The sequence below is a fragment of the Kryptolebias marmoratus genome, linkage group LG23, assembly GCF_001649575.2.
Source record: "Kryptolebias marmoratus isolate JLee-2015 linkage group LG23, ASM164957v2, whole genome shotgun sequence".
NCBI lineage: Eukaryota > Metazoa > Chordata > Actinopteri > Cyprinodontiformes > Rivulidae > Kryptolebias > Kryptolebias marmoratus.
In genome coordinates, this window is record NC_051452.1 from 9,225,328 (window position 1) to 9,241,324 (window position 15,997).

The following is a 15,997-nucleotide window of genomic DNA, read 5'->3' on the forward strand; positions in this document are numbered from 1 at the left end:
CTGTTGCTCAGATGTTGGATTATTCCATCTGTGCCCGTGCGCATGTTATTTACCTGTGTTTACTTTTATTGTGGTCATTTATAAAGCTGTTGGTTGGTTAAACTAATTATCATTATTCATAATAATATACTGGAACAAAAAGTCATAGCTGATTCATTATTCAATTTTTATTGATGTTAGACGATGATCCGATGCATGTAAAATTAATAAGGTGACGAAACACTCCGGTGGCCCCCCCACCTAGAAAATGAATCCGGCGCCACTGACTTTCATTAACACCAAACTTTATTAACGGGAAACTTTTTCATTAAAACATAACATGGCGACAGGTGGGATTGAACTCGCGACCCTAGAGTCCGCCGCTGTGTTGCCCTTTCTTCCCTTCCCCGCTCTCTCCTTTCTCCCCCCAAGCAGATTATCGTTCCTATCTCGAGCCCGTACTTTGCTCACGTTAGTCGGCATTTCTCCTCCAATAGCCTTCGCCCCTCTTCATTCTCACATTGAGCGGTTTACCCAATGTCGCACCACTTCACAATGGACCGAGCCTATCAGTGTCCGAGCTCACAATGGAAGTCGGCCAATCGGGGTCAAGCTCTATTTGAAACCCGCCTCCCCCACAAACAAGGAAACAAGTTACAGATTTTATTTACGTTAAGATGGCGGAGTGAGAGGTGTTGATTTTGCTGGAGAATTAGAAATCCTATTTCTAGACAATACTCCTGGTTCAACCCTTCTGGAAATGGTCAATGCTCTAGGCTAGATTATTGGTTAATCCCTCATAATATGGTAAATAATATTTCTAACTGAAATGTCAGCGGCTCCTCTAACAGATCATTGTTCAGTTACCTTGTGTCTCTCTCTAAATAAATCTAAACCACCTTCAATCTTAGCTTGGAAGTTTAATAGTAATCTACTGAATAATAAAACTTTTTGTTCAGAAATCCTGAACCTCATTAAAGATATTTCAGTAATGAATATGTCTCCCTTAAATAAGTGGGAGTGGTTTAAATTTAATGTTAGGACGGCAGCAATAAAGACGGGTAAACTTGTTTCTAAGCTGAGGAGACAGAAACAATCCCAACTTATTAGCAATATTAATTCCCTATGTTCAAAATCTGTTTTATCTTCTGAAGAGCTGAGTGAGCTTGATGTGTTCAAATCCCAACTAGATGATCTTTTTCTAGATAAAGCAAGAGGGGCTTTCATTCGCTCTAGGGCTCGGTGGATTGAGGACGGTGAGAAAAATTCTTCATATTTTTTCAATCTTGAGAAACAAAGACAACCAAAAAAGAAGATTGGAAAGCTACTTATTAATGGCAGCATCACTGAAGACCCTGATTTAATAAATCTAACAATTAAAAAATTTTATAGTGATCTTTATTGCTCTAAATATTCTGAATCCAATTGCCAGTCTTTTTTTGATGAACTTCAGGAATGTGTTGAAAAAATTGATATCGATTTTAAAAACCTCATGGATGATGACTTAAATATTGAAGAGCTTGACGTAGCAATACAACAATTGGCAAAGGCTAAATCCCCAGGTCTAGATGGGTTTACCACTGAATTTTATACCTTCTTTTGGAAAGATTTACGTAAACTATTATTTGACGCCTTGTTGGAATGCATTTCAAACAATAATCTCTCTCCCACCATGAAACGAGGTTTGATTACTCTAATCCCCAAAGCCAAGAAAGATCCTTTATTACTAGGAAATTGGAGACCCATCACTCTTTTATGTACTACAAAATTCTAGCTCTTGTTTATGCCAATCGCTTAAATAGTGGATTAGGTACGATTATTAATGAATGCCAGTCAGCGTTTATAAAAGGAAGAAATATCCATCATCATACTAGACTGATTTTTGACATGATTGATTATTGTAATTTTATTGAAAGAGACAGTTTGATTCTATTCCTGGATTTTTTTAAAGCATTTGACTCACTGGAACACGGCTTCATTATAAAAACATTGAAATTTTTTGGCTTTGGAGAGAAATTTTGCAATATAATCAGATTATTTTATAGTGATATAAATAGCTCAGTTTCCATGGGAACTAGTATGACCCCAAGTTTCTCTATGTGTAGAGGAATCAGGCAGGGCTGCCCAATTTCACCTAAATTGTTTATATTAACAACTCAAATGCTTACCCTTCTAATTATGAAAACTTCATATTTGCATGGTATTGAATTTCTTGTTAAGGAGTTCAAAATAAGTCAATTTGCTGACGACACAACAATTTTTCTAAGGGATAAAACTATGGTAAACATCGCGCTAAAATCCATTTTTATGTTTTCCGGAGCGTCTGGTTTGTCTCTCAATATTAATAAATGTGAACTTCTGCCGATCCATTCCTGCTCTGATGCGTCTGTTGCCTCCATCACAGTTAAGTCTGAGGTTCAATATCTGGGATTATTGATCTCAAATAATAATACTAGAAGAGAAGAGGAAAACATTGAAAGTTGCTTGGCTAATATGAAGAAATCCCTGAGCCGTTGGTTAACTAGAGACCTATTTTTGGACGAACTCTTTTATCCAAAGCTGAGGGAGTATCCAAATTAATTTATCCTTGCCATTCTGTTTTTATCTCTGACAAAAATATTAGGAAAACTAACTCAATAATCTTTCAGTTTATCTGGAGGAACAAAACTCATTATTTACGACGATCTCATCTTATTAAAGATTATAACAAGGGAGGAATTAGAGCCTTAGATTTTGAGGCTCTGATTGGTTCATTTAGAATAAAATGTGATTTTGAATTAACCAAGATTCCTATTTTACTGTCTAATTTTCATAAACAAGTTCTGCATTTCTGGAAAATGGTTTTCACCCACAATTTTACCCCACATGGATCCATAGTGTGGAACAACAGATCAATATTAATAAATAGAAAATCTATTTTTAAAGCTGACTGGTATGAAAAAGGTATTTTATTTGTAACTGACTTAATGGGTAGTGATGGTTTGTTGTTAAATCATAGAGATTTTATTAATAAATTTAATCTGAATTGTTCTTGTAATGAATATCTTAAAGTATGCAAAGCTATTCCTGTGGCTCTGATCCATCTCATCCAAAACACCTTAAGATATTCAAAGGTTGTTGCATCCTTACCCAAATTGAAAGTTGGGGAATATATTGTGACTGATAGAAAGTGCAATAATGCTTTACTTGTGACTGCTTTCAAATCTAAATTTTTTAATGATTACAATAACTATATCTTGGTAACACCCAATTCGTCTATAATTGAGAAGGCTTTCTCCAGGTATGTTAAATGGCCAGTTTCACCCAAAGTTAAAGAGACTCACTTCAAAATCTCTCATAATATTTACCCAGTGGCAGAATTTTTGCATAAAAGATTTAAATTTGATTTAACATGTTGTGCCTTTTGTGATTGTCCAGAAGAATCACTTAATCATCTATTTTTTTCTTGTCCCTTTTCTTCTAAACTATGGGGTGATATTAAAAGGTGGCTGTCCCTTAAAATTGATGACATTCCTGAGATTAAGAGAGATTCTACCCCTTGTTTTGTTTCTTTTCTCAATCAATTTAAATTGTATTACACCTCATTGAAACTTTTGAAGTCTGTTTATGCAAAAAAAAGTAACTGCAAGTATCTCTGCCCTTCTTTTGTTTTACCTTCTCTTGCTTTTTAATTTATATGCCTTACTGTCGTTGCCTTGTTTATTTCTTTATTTATTTCTTTATGTAACTAACTTGCAATGTTCTTTGTACCTCTGCGAGTTCTTGTATACTGTTTGTTATTACCATTTAATCAAATAAAAAAAAAAATTAAAAAAAAAATTTTAAAAAGAGATTTTATTTACGTTAAAAAATAACCGTTGGAAGACAGTGAGAGCCGTCAAAGAAGTGGAACTTTTCATCGCTCTTCCCATTGATAAAGTTTTTTAGTATTACTGAAAGTAACATCTTAAAAAAGTTTTTATCACTTTTTTGTGCAAATAGTGTAGTACTGTAAATTCAAACGCAGCACTTTTTATTTGCCAAAAAAGCGATATTTTTAAAAACTTCATTGATTAAGAGCTTATTTAATTTTGTTTTCTGTTCTAGGGATACATTTAAATAAATTTATTAAATTATACTGTATACTATAAACTTGATACAGTATATTTTAATGTCATCTACGGTCTTTTACTGTGAATAAATACTGATTGGCCGACTTCCATTGTGAGCTCGGACACTGATAGGCTCGGCCCATTGTGAAGTGGTGCGACATTGGGTAAACCGTTCAATGTGAGAATGGAGAGGGGCGAAGGCTATTGGAGGAGAAATGCAGACTAATGTACCATGTCACAGAGTTCTCCTTAAAACGTCACCTAATAATGTGTTAGGGTGCTTCAATTTTAGACGTATGTATCTATTAAATATGTGCACAACAACCCAAGATAGGAGAAAAACGCCCTAAGATCAAAAGAATCGCCAAAGTCGCAACATCCTAAACTAGATGTTCCTCAGAACAAAGCTTACCTGTTCGAGACGGATGGTACTTCAGGGGGAATTAGCTTCTTAGAGTTAAGCGTTACTTTTTAAGCATTAAATTCAGCAAAAAAAATACAAAGAAAAACAAAAAACGATGCCCCGTGTGAGGCTCGAACTCACGACCTTCAGATTATGAGACTGACGCGCTGCCTACTGCGCCAACGAGGCCCGCATCATGAACGCAAAAGTTGAATTTTTATAGGCAGCTTTGTCATCTTTGACTAAAAAGTGTTCTGATTTTGTTTGATAATATTCAAGTTGTTTTATCAGCATTGCTTTCTACCCAAATATGGCTTAAAGAGACAAACAACAAATTACCCAAAATGCCGTTCGTGCATTCAAACTCCGTTTTCTATTCACTAGTTGTAATGTATGACATTGTCCACCAGATGGCAGCAAAGCGGTTCCAGCGCCCACAAACTGGCATTAATTTAATTCCTCTTGTTTATTTCTGCACTTAATAATCTGTGTCGGGGTTAATTATATTTATGCAGCTCTTTATCACATTTAACACTAGATACGAGTCAAATTTGTTTATTTATACAGCACTTTTCAGCAACAAGGCAGTTTAAAGTGCTTTGAACAGCAGTTCTATCTATTGTACACTGCATATACACTTAAAACAATCTTTTAAAGCTGTTCTGTAAATTTTTTAAGCCGTTATTAACTATGACTCGCGTTATAAGCTTGTTTTGTTGTGACTGTAAACAGGTTTGTTGTTGGAATTTTAGTAATGTTTAGTAATGTGACAAGATTTTTACATTTATGCAGATAAGCTATTCAATTAAAAGCTGCATGATGTTTTAAAAATCTAAATCGAGAAAACCACTCATCCTTTCTCTGTTTAAATTGTTTAATTTTAAAGCAGACTTTGATCACTTTCTGCGTGTTTGTATTCCGTTAATAGTATTTATGCATAATAAATGAAACAAAAAACAAATTTTAAACAATACTTTCATAAACTGTAGGTCTAAGCTGCAAAAAGCATCAATTCATGTGCAATTTGTGGACAGTTGTGGTAGTTTTGAGTCAGTATTTTTGTTTTACCTGCTTATTTTTTAATATTTTAAGGCAGTTAAAGTATATTTTAGCTTAAGTTAGGCTTCAAATTTGTCATCTATTCACGTTTTATGAGCCAGGACTTAGTCAATTCGTTTTATTTCACACAATAAATGGGACAAAAGAAATAAAATTTAAACAATAGTTTAATAAATTGTGAGTATAAGCTGTAATAAGCATCAATATGTGTAATTTCAAATCACAACCACTGATTTTGATCATTTTTTCTGCTTATTTATATTTGTAATTTATTATTTTTCCAAGTTTAATGCACTTAAAGCACTTTTTTTTTAATATTATAAACCACATTACAACCATGAATTGAAAGCAGTTTTTAATAATTTAATTTCACCATGCATAAACCATATAGAAAATACTTTACAGCAATGACATTAATTAAAAAAAAAGGACATTTCATGATGCTAAAAAAAGCGGGTGTCACAGATCACTGAGGTTCACAGAGTTAGTCCAACGTTAGCTCATACTTACGACGTAAAGCTTAGGTTTTTAAAAAAAAATGGTTCTTTTATCGTTTACTTCATTTCTCGAACGGTGACCCCCGACAAAAATGGGGGCAGATTTAGGTAAAGCGAGGGGTTAAAAGCAAAAAGGCATCAAATCTGCAGCTTCATTCCTTCAAATGGCACGAGTTTAAACAAAGTATGTGGAAATTACGCTCCTTCATATCAGAAATGATTATCGACATCTTCTAAAAGCAATACTGAAAATCCTCACATTGGTGCGTTAATGTTTTCATCGGATCTGCAGAAAAAGATTTAAAAGATTCAACTAAAAAAAAAATTTCCTTCTTCAGGTTTGAACTCCCGTTTCACAGATTCAGAGTCAAAAACGAGAACTTCCTTCAGTGGATGTACACAGCAAGACAGACTTTCACCTAATTAAAAGCCGATAAAATGACAAAAAAGAACATTTTTAACATCTAAAAATCGGATTTGTTTGTATGAAGAGCAGAAGACGGCGCTGAAAAGCAAAAAAAACAAAGAGAGGAATGAAAACAGAAATAGGTCCAAATCACTTCAGATCGACTCTGAGGAATGAATACATGCTTCTTTTTCTTTCTGTCTTTATGAACGAGCGAGTCGCTGTTATCATTCATTCATCCTGCTGTCTACTTTCATAAAGTCTGCGGGTTAAACGGACACCTTGACAACAAACAAAAGAGTAAATTAACCAAGAATAATGACTGAGACGATTTAAGTTTTGGTTCCTAATTCGTCATTTTCTGTAAATAAATTAAAAAAAACTCCTCGTGATGCATTTAAAGGACGACGGTTACCACCAGGAACGTTAATATTTGTAAATCTTTTCATGGTAATATTAAAAAAAGACAATTTAACGAAAATAATTAAGTCAAGGCATCCATTTAAGGAGGAGAAAAGCAAAATTTAGGTAATTTTCTTAAAATTCTTCCATTAATGAGTCCCTCTGAATGCAGATCAGGGGTTAAATGATCAATTTTAGGATCTTCAAGTTGGATTGTGGGGAAAATTACATTAAAAGTCTGTTTTATCTCCCCTCTAACTTCATTTTTTTTTCCGTTTTTACCCACTTTTATTTTCTAGCGTCTCGCACGTTTCTTCCTTCTTCACCCCGAGTCTGTTCCTCGTTTGAAGGCCCCGCCCCTTTCCTCTCAGAACAAGACGTCCTCGTTGGTGATGAGCGTCTCCACCACCAGCCTCTGGTATCTGATGTCGTTGAGCGCCGTCATGGCGTCCAGCTCGGGGGCCCTCATCAGCGTCGGGCCGAAGACTATGCCCAGGTTCTCGCTGGACATCAGGTTGTCCTTCTCGTAGTCGGTGACTCTGGACGGAGAGGAGGAGACGATTACGACACGTGAGGTCAGTAAACGACAGTTTGACCGCAGCGGCGCCAGTTTCCGTGTCCGCACCTCTTCAGGTGAGCCATGAGGTATCGCAGCGACTCGAAGTGAGCCGGCGGCAGCAGCTTCAGGGCCTCGTGGAGCGATTCCAGACGTTTCTCTGAATCTGTGATTTCTGAAAAAAAAAAAAAAAAAAACACGCAAAAGATTAAACGCCAAGCGCAGAACTATAAAAGGTCAGAGGTCACAGTTTGAGGGGAAGATCTTCATCAGGTTTCACAACAAGGTGCTTTAAATACCACTTCAGGCTGTTAGATGACATCCAGTTTTTCCAACATTCTTAGAGAAAATGTCTTTTTTTTTCTCTCATTCATTAAGTATTGGTGGTTCTTTGTTCAGACATTTATTTGGTTATAGCTCGTTTCACTCCCAGATGGTAATATCTGTAATAAGTTTCTTTCCCCTCTCTTGAGCCCACCTGACATATTTCCTAAACACATAACTCTGAAAGTAAAGTTAATCTTTGTTGTGATAATGGATCTGATTGTGGACACAACGTCCCTCCAGGAGGAGCAGATAACAGGACAATCCTAGAATATGAATCCTCAGCAACGCCTGAACTCTTGTTTTCTTTGTTCAATAATCAACATTTTAGGCTCCCTTTTGGCTTCTCGTCTCCATGCATTTGAAGCGGGTCTCGTAGACAACAGGTCCAGGATGGACCAGAAAGACTCTCCAGCCCCTCCTGGAGGATCCTGAGGCATTCCCAGAACGGAGGGGATCCATAATCCCTCCAGAGAGTTCTGGGTCTGCAGGTCTCGTCCCAGTGGGGACATCCCTGAAAAACCTCCAAGAAGGCGTCCAGGAGGCCTCCTAATCAGATCAGCACCACCTCAGCTGACTCCTTTCGATAAGGAGGAGCAGCGGCTCTACTCCGAGCTTGGATCCAGGATCCAGGACCTCGTTCTTTCAGTCATGATCCAAACCTCATGACTGTAAGTGAGGGTTGGAACATAAATGGATCGGGAAATGCAGAGTTTTGCCTTTCGACTGAACTCTTTCTTCACCACGACTAATCGAAGCAGACGAGGCCCCGAGCTGTTGATCTATCACTCAGGAACAAGACTCCCAGATACTTGGACTCCTCCGGGTGAGGCAGAGACTCATTCCCCGACCCGTTGAAATAAATAAAATGGATGTAACGTGAACAAATCAGTTGTGGACATTTAGGACAATGCTAACTTCCAAATTTATTTGTGGCAAATGTTTTTCCACCTTTTGCATAGATTTTTGCCCCAAAGATGTGATTAAAAAGCAGAGCCTCTGCAGCATTTGAGGTCCAAATAGTCTCAAACTTTGAACTTTAATAACTTTAATAAGGCAAAGACAGAGCGGACACCTACTTCCAGCCTCTACGAATCGTGGGTAGGCATCGTATGTGATGAGGGGAATGGGCAGCTCTCTGAAGTAGAGCTTCAGGGCGCCGGTGATGATGTTGATGTCTTCGTAAGCGTTGGAGGAAATGTCCGCCTTTTCTCCATCTGCGGGAGGGAATCGTTCAGGGACATCGAGTGACACAAATAAACTAAATCGAGTTAAATTTATGATGCTCACCTCGATCAAAGGCCAGCTTGACATCCTCTATCAGCTCACTGAAGCCTGATATTCTGTACAGACCCTCCGACTGAAGACCTGCAGGATGGAAAACATAACGAAAAGTTTGACGATTAAGAAGTGATTTTAATAAAGGATGATAGATGACATCAGTTGCCCGTCTTCCTCCATCAAGCGTTGCTCCCGATCGATCAAACGCATCAATTTCAGTCAGAGCTCCAATCTGAGTCGGTAAATTTCTGTCTGCTGTGACCAATCAGACCTCCTGAGGGGTAAATGTGCGGCACACAGTCACACATTATCGTTCTCTCCTCCGTCTTTATTTGAAAAAAAAGAAAAACCTCTGATTCTCACCTCGAGCCTCGATTTCCTGGATGCACATGTCAACCACCATCGGCCTCTTGGTGTTGTGGGCTTTAACCAGCGTGGTCAGGTCACAGCTGTACACCTTCTTGACGTGCCGGAGGTCCGGCTGGCAGTCGTTCGGCACGACTTTGGAGCACTGCTTGTGGACGTTCAGGCCGCAGTCTGGCAAAGGGAGACGCACGTCAGATCAAGTCGCATGACTAATCCCGACGGCGGCGGCGCTTCGAGCGGGATTACAGCGGAGTTTAGGCGTGGGTGTTTGCAGAAGCACCCCACGCTCGATAATCATTGCACTGACGGCGCGTTCTTTGGCACCGAGGGGACTTTTTAACATTTCAAACTCGAGAGAACGCGGCGGATGAGTCAGCAGCAAAAGTGACTAAAGAAGGAAAAGAAAGAAAGAAAGAAGGGGGGAAGAGACGTGGAAGAGGACGCTGGAGGACAAGAAGCTGAATACCTGCACATTTCACGCCCTGAGCGATCAGACCCCACATGAAGTTGGCACAGTACTCGCACCAGTGGGGGCCCCTGAACGTATGAACCTAAATAAAGACACAAAAAGGGGAAAATTCGGGTTAAATGTGATGATTTTCTCTTGTACTTCCAAGCAGCGACATATAAATAATAAACAGGATTTGTCAGATGAACCCAATGATCACGTTTGAGCGGCACAACGTGAGAATCTCAGCTCTTATTTTGAAAAATGACAAAGTTAAATCTGTAAAACTGACTGAATTACAGCCATTTCTGTTGGCTGAGATCAGTTAGCCGTGGCAGCCATCTTGAATCAGGTCGACTCCAATGGCTCCAGTGGTTCGTGAGATGTTTTGCTAACAGACAAACGGGGTCAAATCCAAAATTTAATGTTTTAAAACATTATAATCGATCGATCGGAGCTCGGGCTGCGTGTCGGGGATGACTCTCAGCTACTACCACTCCAGATTTTAACTCAAGATCTGTAAAACTGACTGAGCTGTAGCCATTTATATGGCTGTGGCGGCCATCTTGAACTAGGTTGCCTTGAAAATCTAATTAAAAGAAAATCCGCCCAGTGGTTCGTGAGATGTTTCGCTAACAGACAGATAAAAGGAGCAGAATATAACATTAGACGGATAAAGGTGCGGGGGAAATGACCCTGACAAGACAGACTGGGTCAGGTTTTACCCAAACCCCTGCAGTAATCTTAAATACAGGCAGCAGAAACTGATAGAGACACAGGAGCGCTGAAAGGGCGCTTGGAGAAAATTCAGAGTTGTTATCAGCTCATTTATTGCACCAATTGGCTCTTCATATTAAAATGCTAATAACTTCCATCCTCATGGGGCTCTTTGTGTGTGTGTGTGTGGCGCTCAGGATGCCGTGGTTCTGACCTTTTCGCTCCTCATTAATGGCTGCTCGCAGTCAGAATGGAAATCACTAAAAAAAAGCCCTCGTAGATGGTTTTATTTTTTATTTTTTGTGGTTCTCTCACAGTAAAATGAGCTGAACCCGTCAGTCAGGCAGCTCACTTTCACACAAGAAGAAGAAGAAGAAGAAGAAGAAGAAGAAGAAGAAGAAGAAGAAAGGAGCGTCTCACCTTGAAGTTGTGGACCTTCTCGTACTTGGGCGCCAGGTCGCTCTCCCTCAGGGTGGCCCGCCGCACCAGGGAGGTGAGCTGCGAAAGGGCAAAGGACCTGATTGGTTGCCAGAAAGTGGAAGCGGGGGAGGCGGGTTTGGAGGGGGCCGGCGTCCGGTGGACGGGGTCGGGCAGGGAGGGAATCGAACCGGCGCTGGTGTTCAGGCCAAGCGCGGCGGTGAACAAAGAGCCCTTCGGACTCGTTTTCTTCTTCGCCCGCTTTTTACCCTTTTTGACAACGTGCGACTCGCGGCTCGGCATAGCTGAGCTGTGAGCGCCTCGATTCGCGTGGAAGGAAACGAAATTTAAAACTGCTCCCGGAGAAGTTGATAAGAAAACACAGCAGTTACGCTAAACAGCGTCCCGAACTGAGACCAGTCCTGTCGTTTTACTACAACAAAGATCAGCCAATCAGATTAAAGCTCCACTTTCATAACAAAAAACACAAAAAGCCTATTTCAAACCAGCCCTGAGACGTAAAAAGTCAAGATAAAAACAACTCTTCTTCTCAGAGGGTGTCCGTAAAATCCCAACGGATGGAACTGATGCGGCAGGATCCTCGAGCCTCTCGTAGGTGAGCGCCTCTGCCCACATGGCTTGGCGTGTTAATCTGCCTCCTCCATCCTCTCTACATTCACCGGGCGGAGGCAGCGGAGGCAGGGAGGAGGAGACAGAGGCTGAGAGAGACAGGAGGAGGAGGAGGAGGAGGGAGGAGGGGGAAGGCTGGGCTACGATGCAGTAATGGAGGAATTTAACAGGTCACGACGAGAGAGGCACGAGCCAATCACGGCCCGGCGGTTCTTGTTGTTCGCCACCAGTTCTGCCACCGCGACTGTCCCATGAGGGAAGAGACGAGAAACAAGCTGTTATTTTATTCATTCCTTCACACTTTGTGTTCCCCTCCATCCTTTTGTCTGCCCACGAGCGCCTGAGGTTCCTAACCTTTAACACCACCCATCTGCAACAAACGTGTTCAAATAACAAAACAAGGCTGAATTCTTATAGAAACACACTTGATATCCATGTCTAATTAACAGAGGTGCTTTACAGGCACTCACAGCAATGACACAGACGGGTAAAAAATAAAAAAAAGGCTACTAAATGCCTACGGAAACAACTGAAGTGACTGAAAACAGGTCAATAATGGCAACAAGCGTGTAAGAGCCGTTTGGGAATTAGAAATCGGACAGTTTTGATGTATTTTAGCTCAGATTTGTTGAGTAAAGTGTGCGACTAAAAGTGCATACCCATAATTCAGAAATCCTCCTGCAGTAAATGCTCTCAAACTGCACCATCTAATGTAGTTCGGGGTATTTTATTTTACTTTTTAAATGTTTGATTTGTTTGAAATTCAAGTCGTTTGTGATTCTTTAAAGAAATATCACCCAAAAAACATAGATTTTCATCATCAAATGCCATTAAATTAAAGCCCTAGTACCCGTTAAAGGAATTCATATCATCTGCGGCACTCGTGAGTACATGTCGAGATGACTCTCAGCTACTACCACGTCAGATTTTAGCTCAGTGTTTGTAAAACCGACCGCGTTACAGTCAGTAAGCGGTAAGAAATGATCGTGGATTTTGCTGAATGGGAAGAAAACAGCTGCTAGCAGAAGCTCAGTCATTACTTTTTAATGCCTCATCTCCTCAAATCATTTTTACGAGCTGTAAGCAACGTCTTCTCGTTGCAGCTTTTAAATATAATCATCTGTATCTCCCACGGAGGTGCTTTGAAACTCATCATGAAAGAGGAGAGAAACGATGAAATGTGTATTTCTGAAGTCTTCCCCCGGTCTCAATGTCACAGACGGCGCTGCTTTGTCTGCAAATCCACCCAATTACCAAAGCACACACGTACGCTGGACCACCTCCCACCCCACACACACACACACACACACACACACAGGGACAGTGATGTATGAGGTGCAGCGGAGGCAGCCATGCACCGCAGGTCACACGAGGTGGCAGTTCAACTCGCTACACATGCTCCATTCGGGGGGGGGGTTCGCAGGCGAGTTTCCCCGCTCACCTCCTCCCAAATACTCCACCAACGCCGCAAAGTTTCTTCTGGAAGGAAACTCTTAATGAGCTCGCGGCTGAATGAAAGTTAACGAGCCAACGACAAGCCGGAGTCTTATGTACTTTCTGCGGGCAAACTGCTGTTATGTAATTTTACTGCAGAGCTCTTGGCTGGAGGCCATCTCTCCTCTGCATCCATCCTCCTCCTCCTCCTCCTCCTCTTTCCACCATGTTCCTGAACTGTGGAGCATCCGTCCTACTGCTGCATTCAACTGTCCTCACCTTTACCCTCACTTCAGTTCACAGGAGGGCTTCTAAAACTTCCCAAAAACACATTTTTATAGCTTTTTTTATAGCATTTTTATTTTTATATTTTTTACAACTAGTTTTGCCGTGACGTAACGTTTTATGACACAGGTGCAGGCCCGGTGACGGAGAAGCCAAATGCTCCAAACCCGAGTCCACTGCCTCCAGAACATCTCCAGCTCCTCTCATTAATGATTCATCTCTTTGTGTGCAGAAACAGAATCTGAAATGATTTCTTACGTAAGTGCATCCGCACGCTTTTAAAGAAAACTGCGGACTGCCTCAGCTCAAGCTCCTCCTCAGAATCGGCCAAGACTCGCGCTTCGTGTCTGATCTTAAAGAAGAGTGGCAAAAATGAACAAAATCGACCCTAAAGAGACATATGTCCGAACCAGCCTTGGTTTAAAAAAGGCTTTCAGGACGGCGTGCAAGAAAGAAGGCGATGCTTTTGAGGAAGTTCTTGCACATTTTTCCATTTTAAAAATGGATCATTCTGCATTTTAAACAACCCTTAACGTTTGTAGTGTTCCTAAATGTCGACACTTTCTTTGAGTTTTGAGTGCAGCATTGGGAGAAGTTGGTTCCATTTGTTTCAGATCAATGAAAGCTGTTTGGTTCTCGCCGCTGTCTCAGCTGCGTTCGTCCTTACCCTCTCCTCTCTGATGCAGTCGTCCTTCACCGGAGCGGGTCCGTCGGGCGCCTCGGGGCTGTGCGGCAGATGCTTCTTCAGCGCGGGCTCCTGGTTGAGGGTGGTGTAGCCCACGTGCTCGTAGATGGGGTTTATCGTCATCTTCGCGATGTACTCCGCTGCCTGAGATTTGGGAGATTGGGTCACCGAGCGAACGCGACGGATTCACTCAATGTTTTGAGACGAACCGACGGACACGCACCCTGGTCTCGATGTAGAGCGTGATGAGGCCGTCCGTCACCAGGTCGTGGATGGACTCGAACCTCTTCTCGCCAACGAAGTGCTTCCCGTCGTGATAGAGGCGGAAGTTCCTCGTCTGGTTCCCGAACCTGGGATGACGCGGAGGGGAGAGGAAACGGAGAAAGATGGCAAAAATGGAGCACATCTGTAAAGTCGTGACAAACGAACATGTTTCAGTGTTGCTTACATGGTCAGTGCATCCCAATGTTCCCACAGAAAGCATCACTGTTAGTAAAGAGTGTTTATATTATAGTTTTCTGCCAAAAAACAAATGTTTTTTATGTATGGCTGGTTTGAGATAGAGGTAGACCAACTAACCCGTCAGCCAATTTATTGGGCCAATTATTAAACCATAAGCACATTATTCCTACACTTTATACTCATTAATCTGTTAATGTACTTCCTGTAACAGGATGGGTTTTTTCAGCACAACACCAGCAGACATTAAAGGAAGTTGGCCTGATTTTTGTTGTATTTACCAGAAAAAAAAACATAAAATCTTAACTCTTACCATTCAGAGTGCTGTGTATTTGTTAGATTAGAGAGGAAATATTACTTTTACAGTTAAATTAGTGGTAAGTTTACGCTTTAAAAAGACTCAAAGCGAGTCCTCATTTAACTGTAGTACAGGTAAGAATGTGACCCGCTCCGAATGACTTAATTAAAAGCAGTTAATACTTTATTTTCTCTAAAAATCGAGAAGATTGTAATGTGTATGAATATTAAACTGTTGATTTTAATGGTGTAAAAACAAGATGCCCTTTAAAAAAACAACAACAATTGGTTGATCCCTAACTTGAAGCCGATTCGTAAATCGTCAATAATCTTCAGGTCTGAGGACTGAGACGGTCGAGACAAAACCCTCCGCCCTGAATTTAGTCGCGCTGTTTGCATCACGCTCAGATACTTATTTGCAGACTTCAGAAGCTAATTTTTGTACAAATATTCGATAAAAATCACCTTACCGAATACAACTCCAACTCCAAAAAAGGTTGGGACGATGTGTAAAATGTACATATAATCAGAATCTAATAAAATCTAATAAAGCCATATTTTACTCACAGAAGAACACGGTAAACATATGAAAGGTTGAGGCTAAGAAATTGCAGAATTTTCTTGAAAAAAATATGGTTATTTTGAATTTTATGAGAGTAACCCTAAAAAAATGGCAACCAAAGGCTGTAAAAGTACGTGGTACAAATACACAACTAGAGGAGTATTTTACAACAAATTAATGGTTATTAGCAACAGGTCAGTAAGAGGTTTAAAAAGAGGATTTTAGAGAGGCGGGATCTGTCAGAAGTAAAGATGGGCAGAGGTTTACCACCATCTAAAACAGGTGGAGCAATCTGGAAACTGCTGGTGCCTCAGTACTGAAGAGGAGAGGGACCAGTTGAAAAGCCTGCCTCCCTGATGGCATGGGGGTGCATTAGTGCCTCTCTTGGAACAACACGCGCTCCCATCCGGGCGGTTTTTCAGGGAAGGCCTTGCATGTTTCAGCAAGACAATGTTGAACCTCAAACTGCCTCCATTATTATTTCATCCTATGCAACAAATAGATTTATAGGACACATATTTTGTAGAAAGAATGAATCAAAAATAAAAGGGCATACACACAAAAAAAATGTTAAAGCCTTTAAAAAAAAACAGAAAAAAAGTCAGAAAACTCTGAAGTGGGTCAGCACTTTTATCGGCTCGTTTGTAAAAAATGACTGCACTCGTAGATCATTAACACCCCCCCCCCCCCCCCCCCCCC

General features: G+C 40.6%; 1 protein-coding gene and 1 non-coding gene across 2 annotated transcripts in view; both read right to left on the reverse strand.

Annotated features, from left to right (window-relative positions):
• Positions 1-4,589: 4,589 nt before the first annotated feature.
• Positions 4,590-4,662, reverse strand: trnam-cau. Its single transcript has one exon. It is a non-coding gene; the product is annotated as a tRNA-Met (tRNA).
• Positions 4,663-5,870: 1,208 nt separating this feature from the next.
• LOC108245018 (N-chimaerin) overlaps positions 5,871-15,997 on the reverse strand; it is a 16,678-nt gene continuing 6,551 nt past the window's right edge. Inside the window, exons 7-15 of the mRNA XM_017431646.3 lie at positions 14,204-14,330; positions 13,963-14,124; positions 10,950-11,027; positions 9,831-9,915; positions 9,362-9,535; positions 9,008-9,085; positions 8,797-8,934; positions 7,463-7,568; positions 5,871-7,376 (exon numbers count right to left, since the gene is read on the reverse strand). Coding sequence (XP_017287135.1) covers positions 7,205-7,376; positions 7,463-7,568; positions 8,797-8,934; positions 9,008-9,085; positions 9,362-9,535; positions 9,831-9,915; positions 10,950-11,027; positions 13,963-14,124; positions 14,204-14,330 — 1,120 coding nt within the window. The 3' untranslated portion in view covers positions 5,871-7,204. The remainder of the gene's footprint in view (positions 7,377-7,462; positions 7,569-8,796; positions 8,935-9,007; positions 9,086-9,361; positions 9,536-9,830; positions 9,916-10,949; positions 11,028-13,962; positions 14,125-14,203; positions 14,331-15,997) is intronic.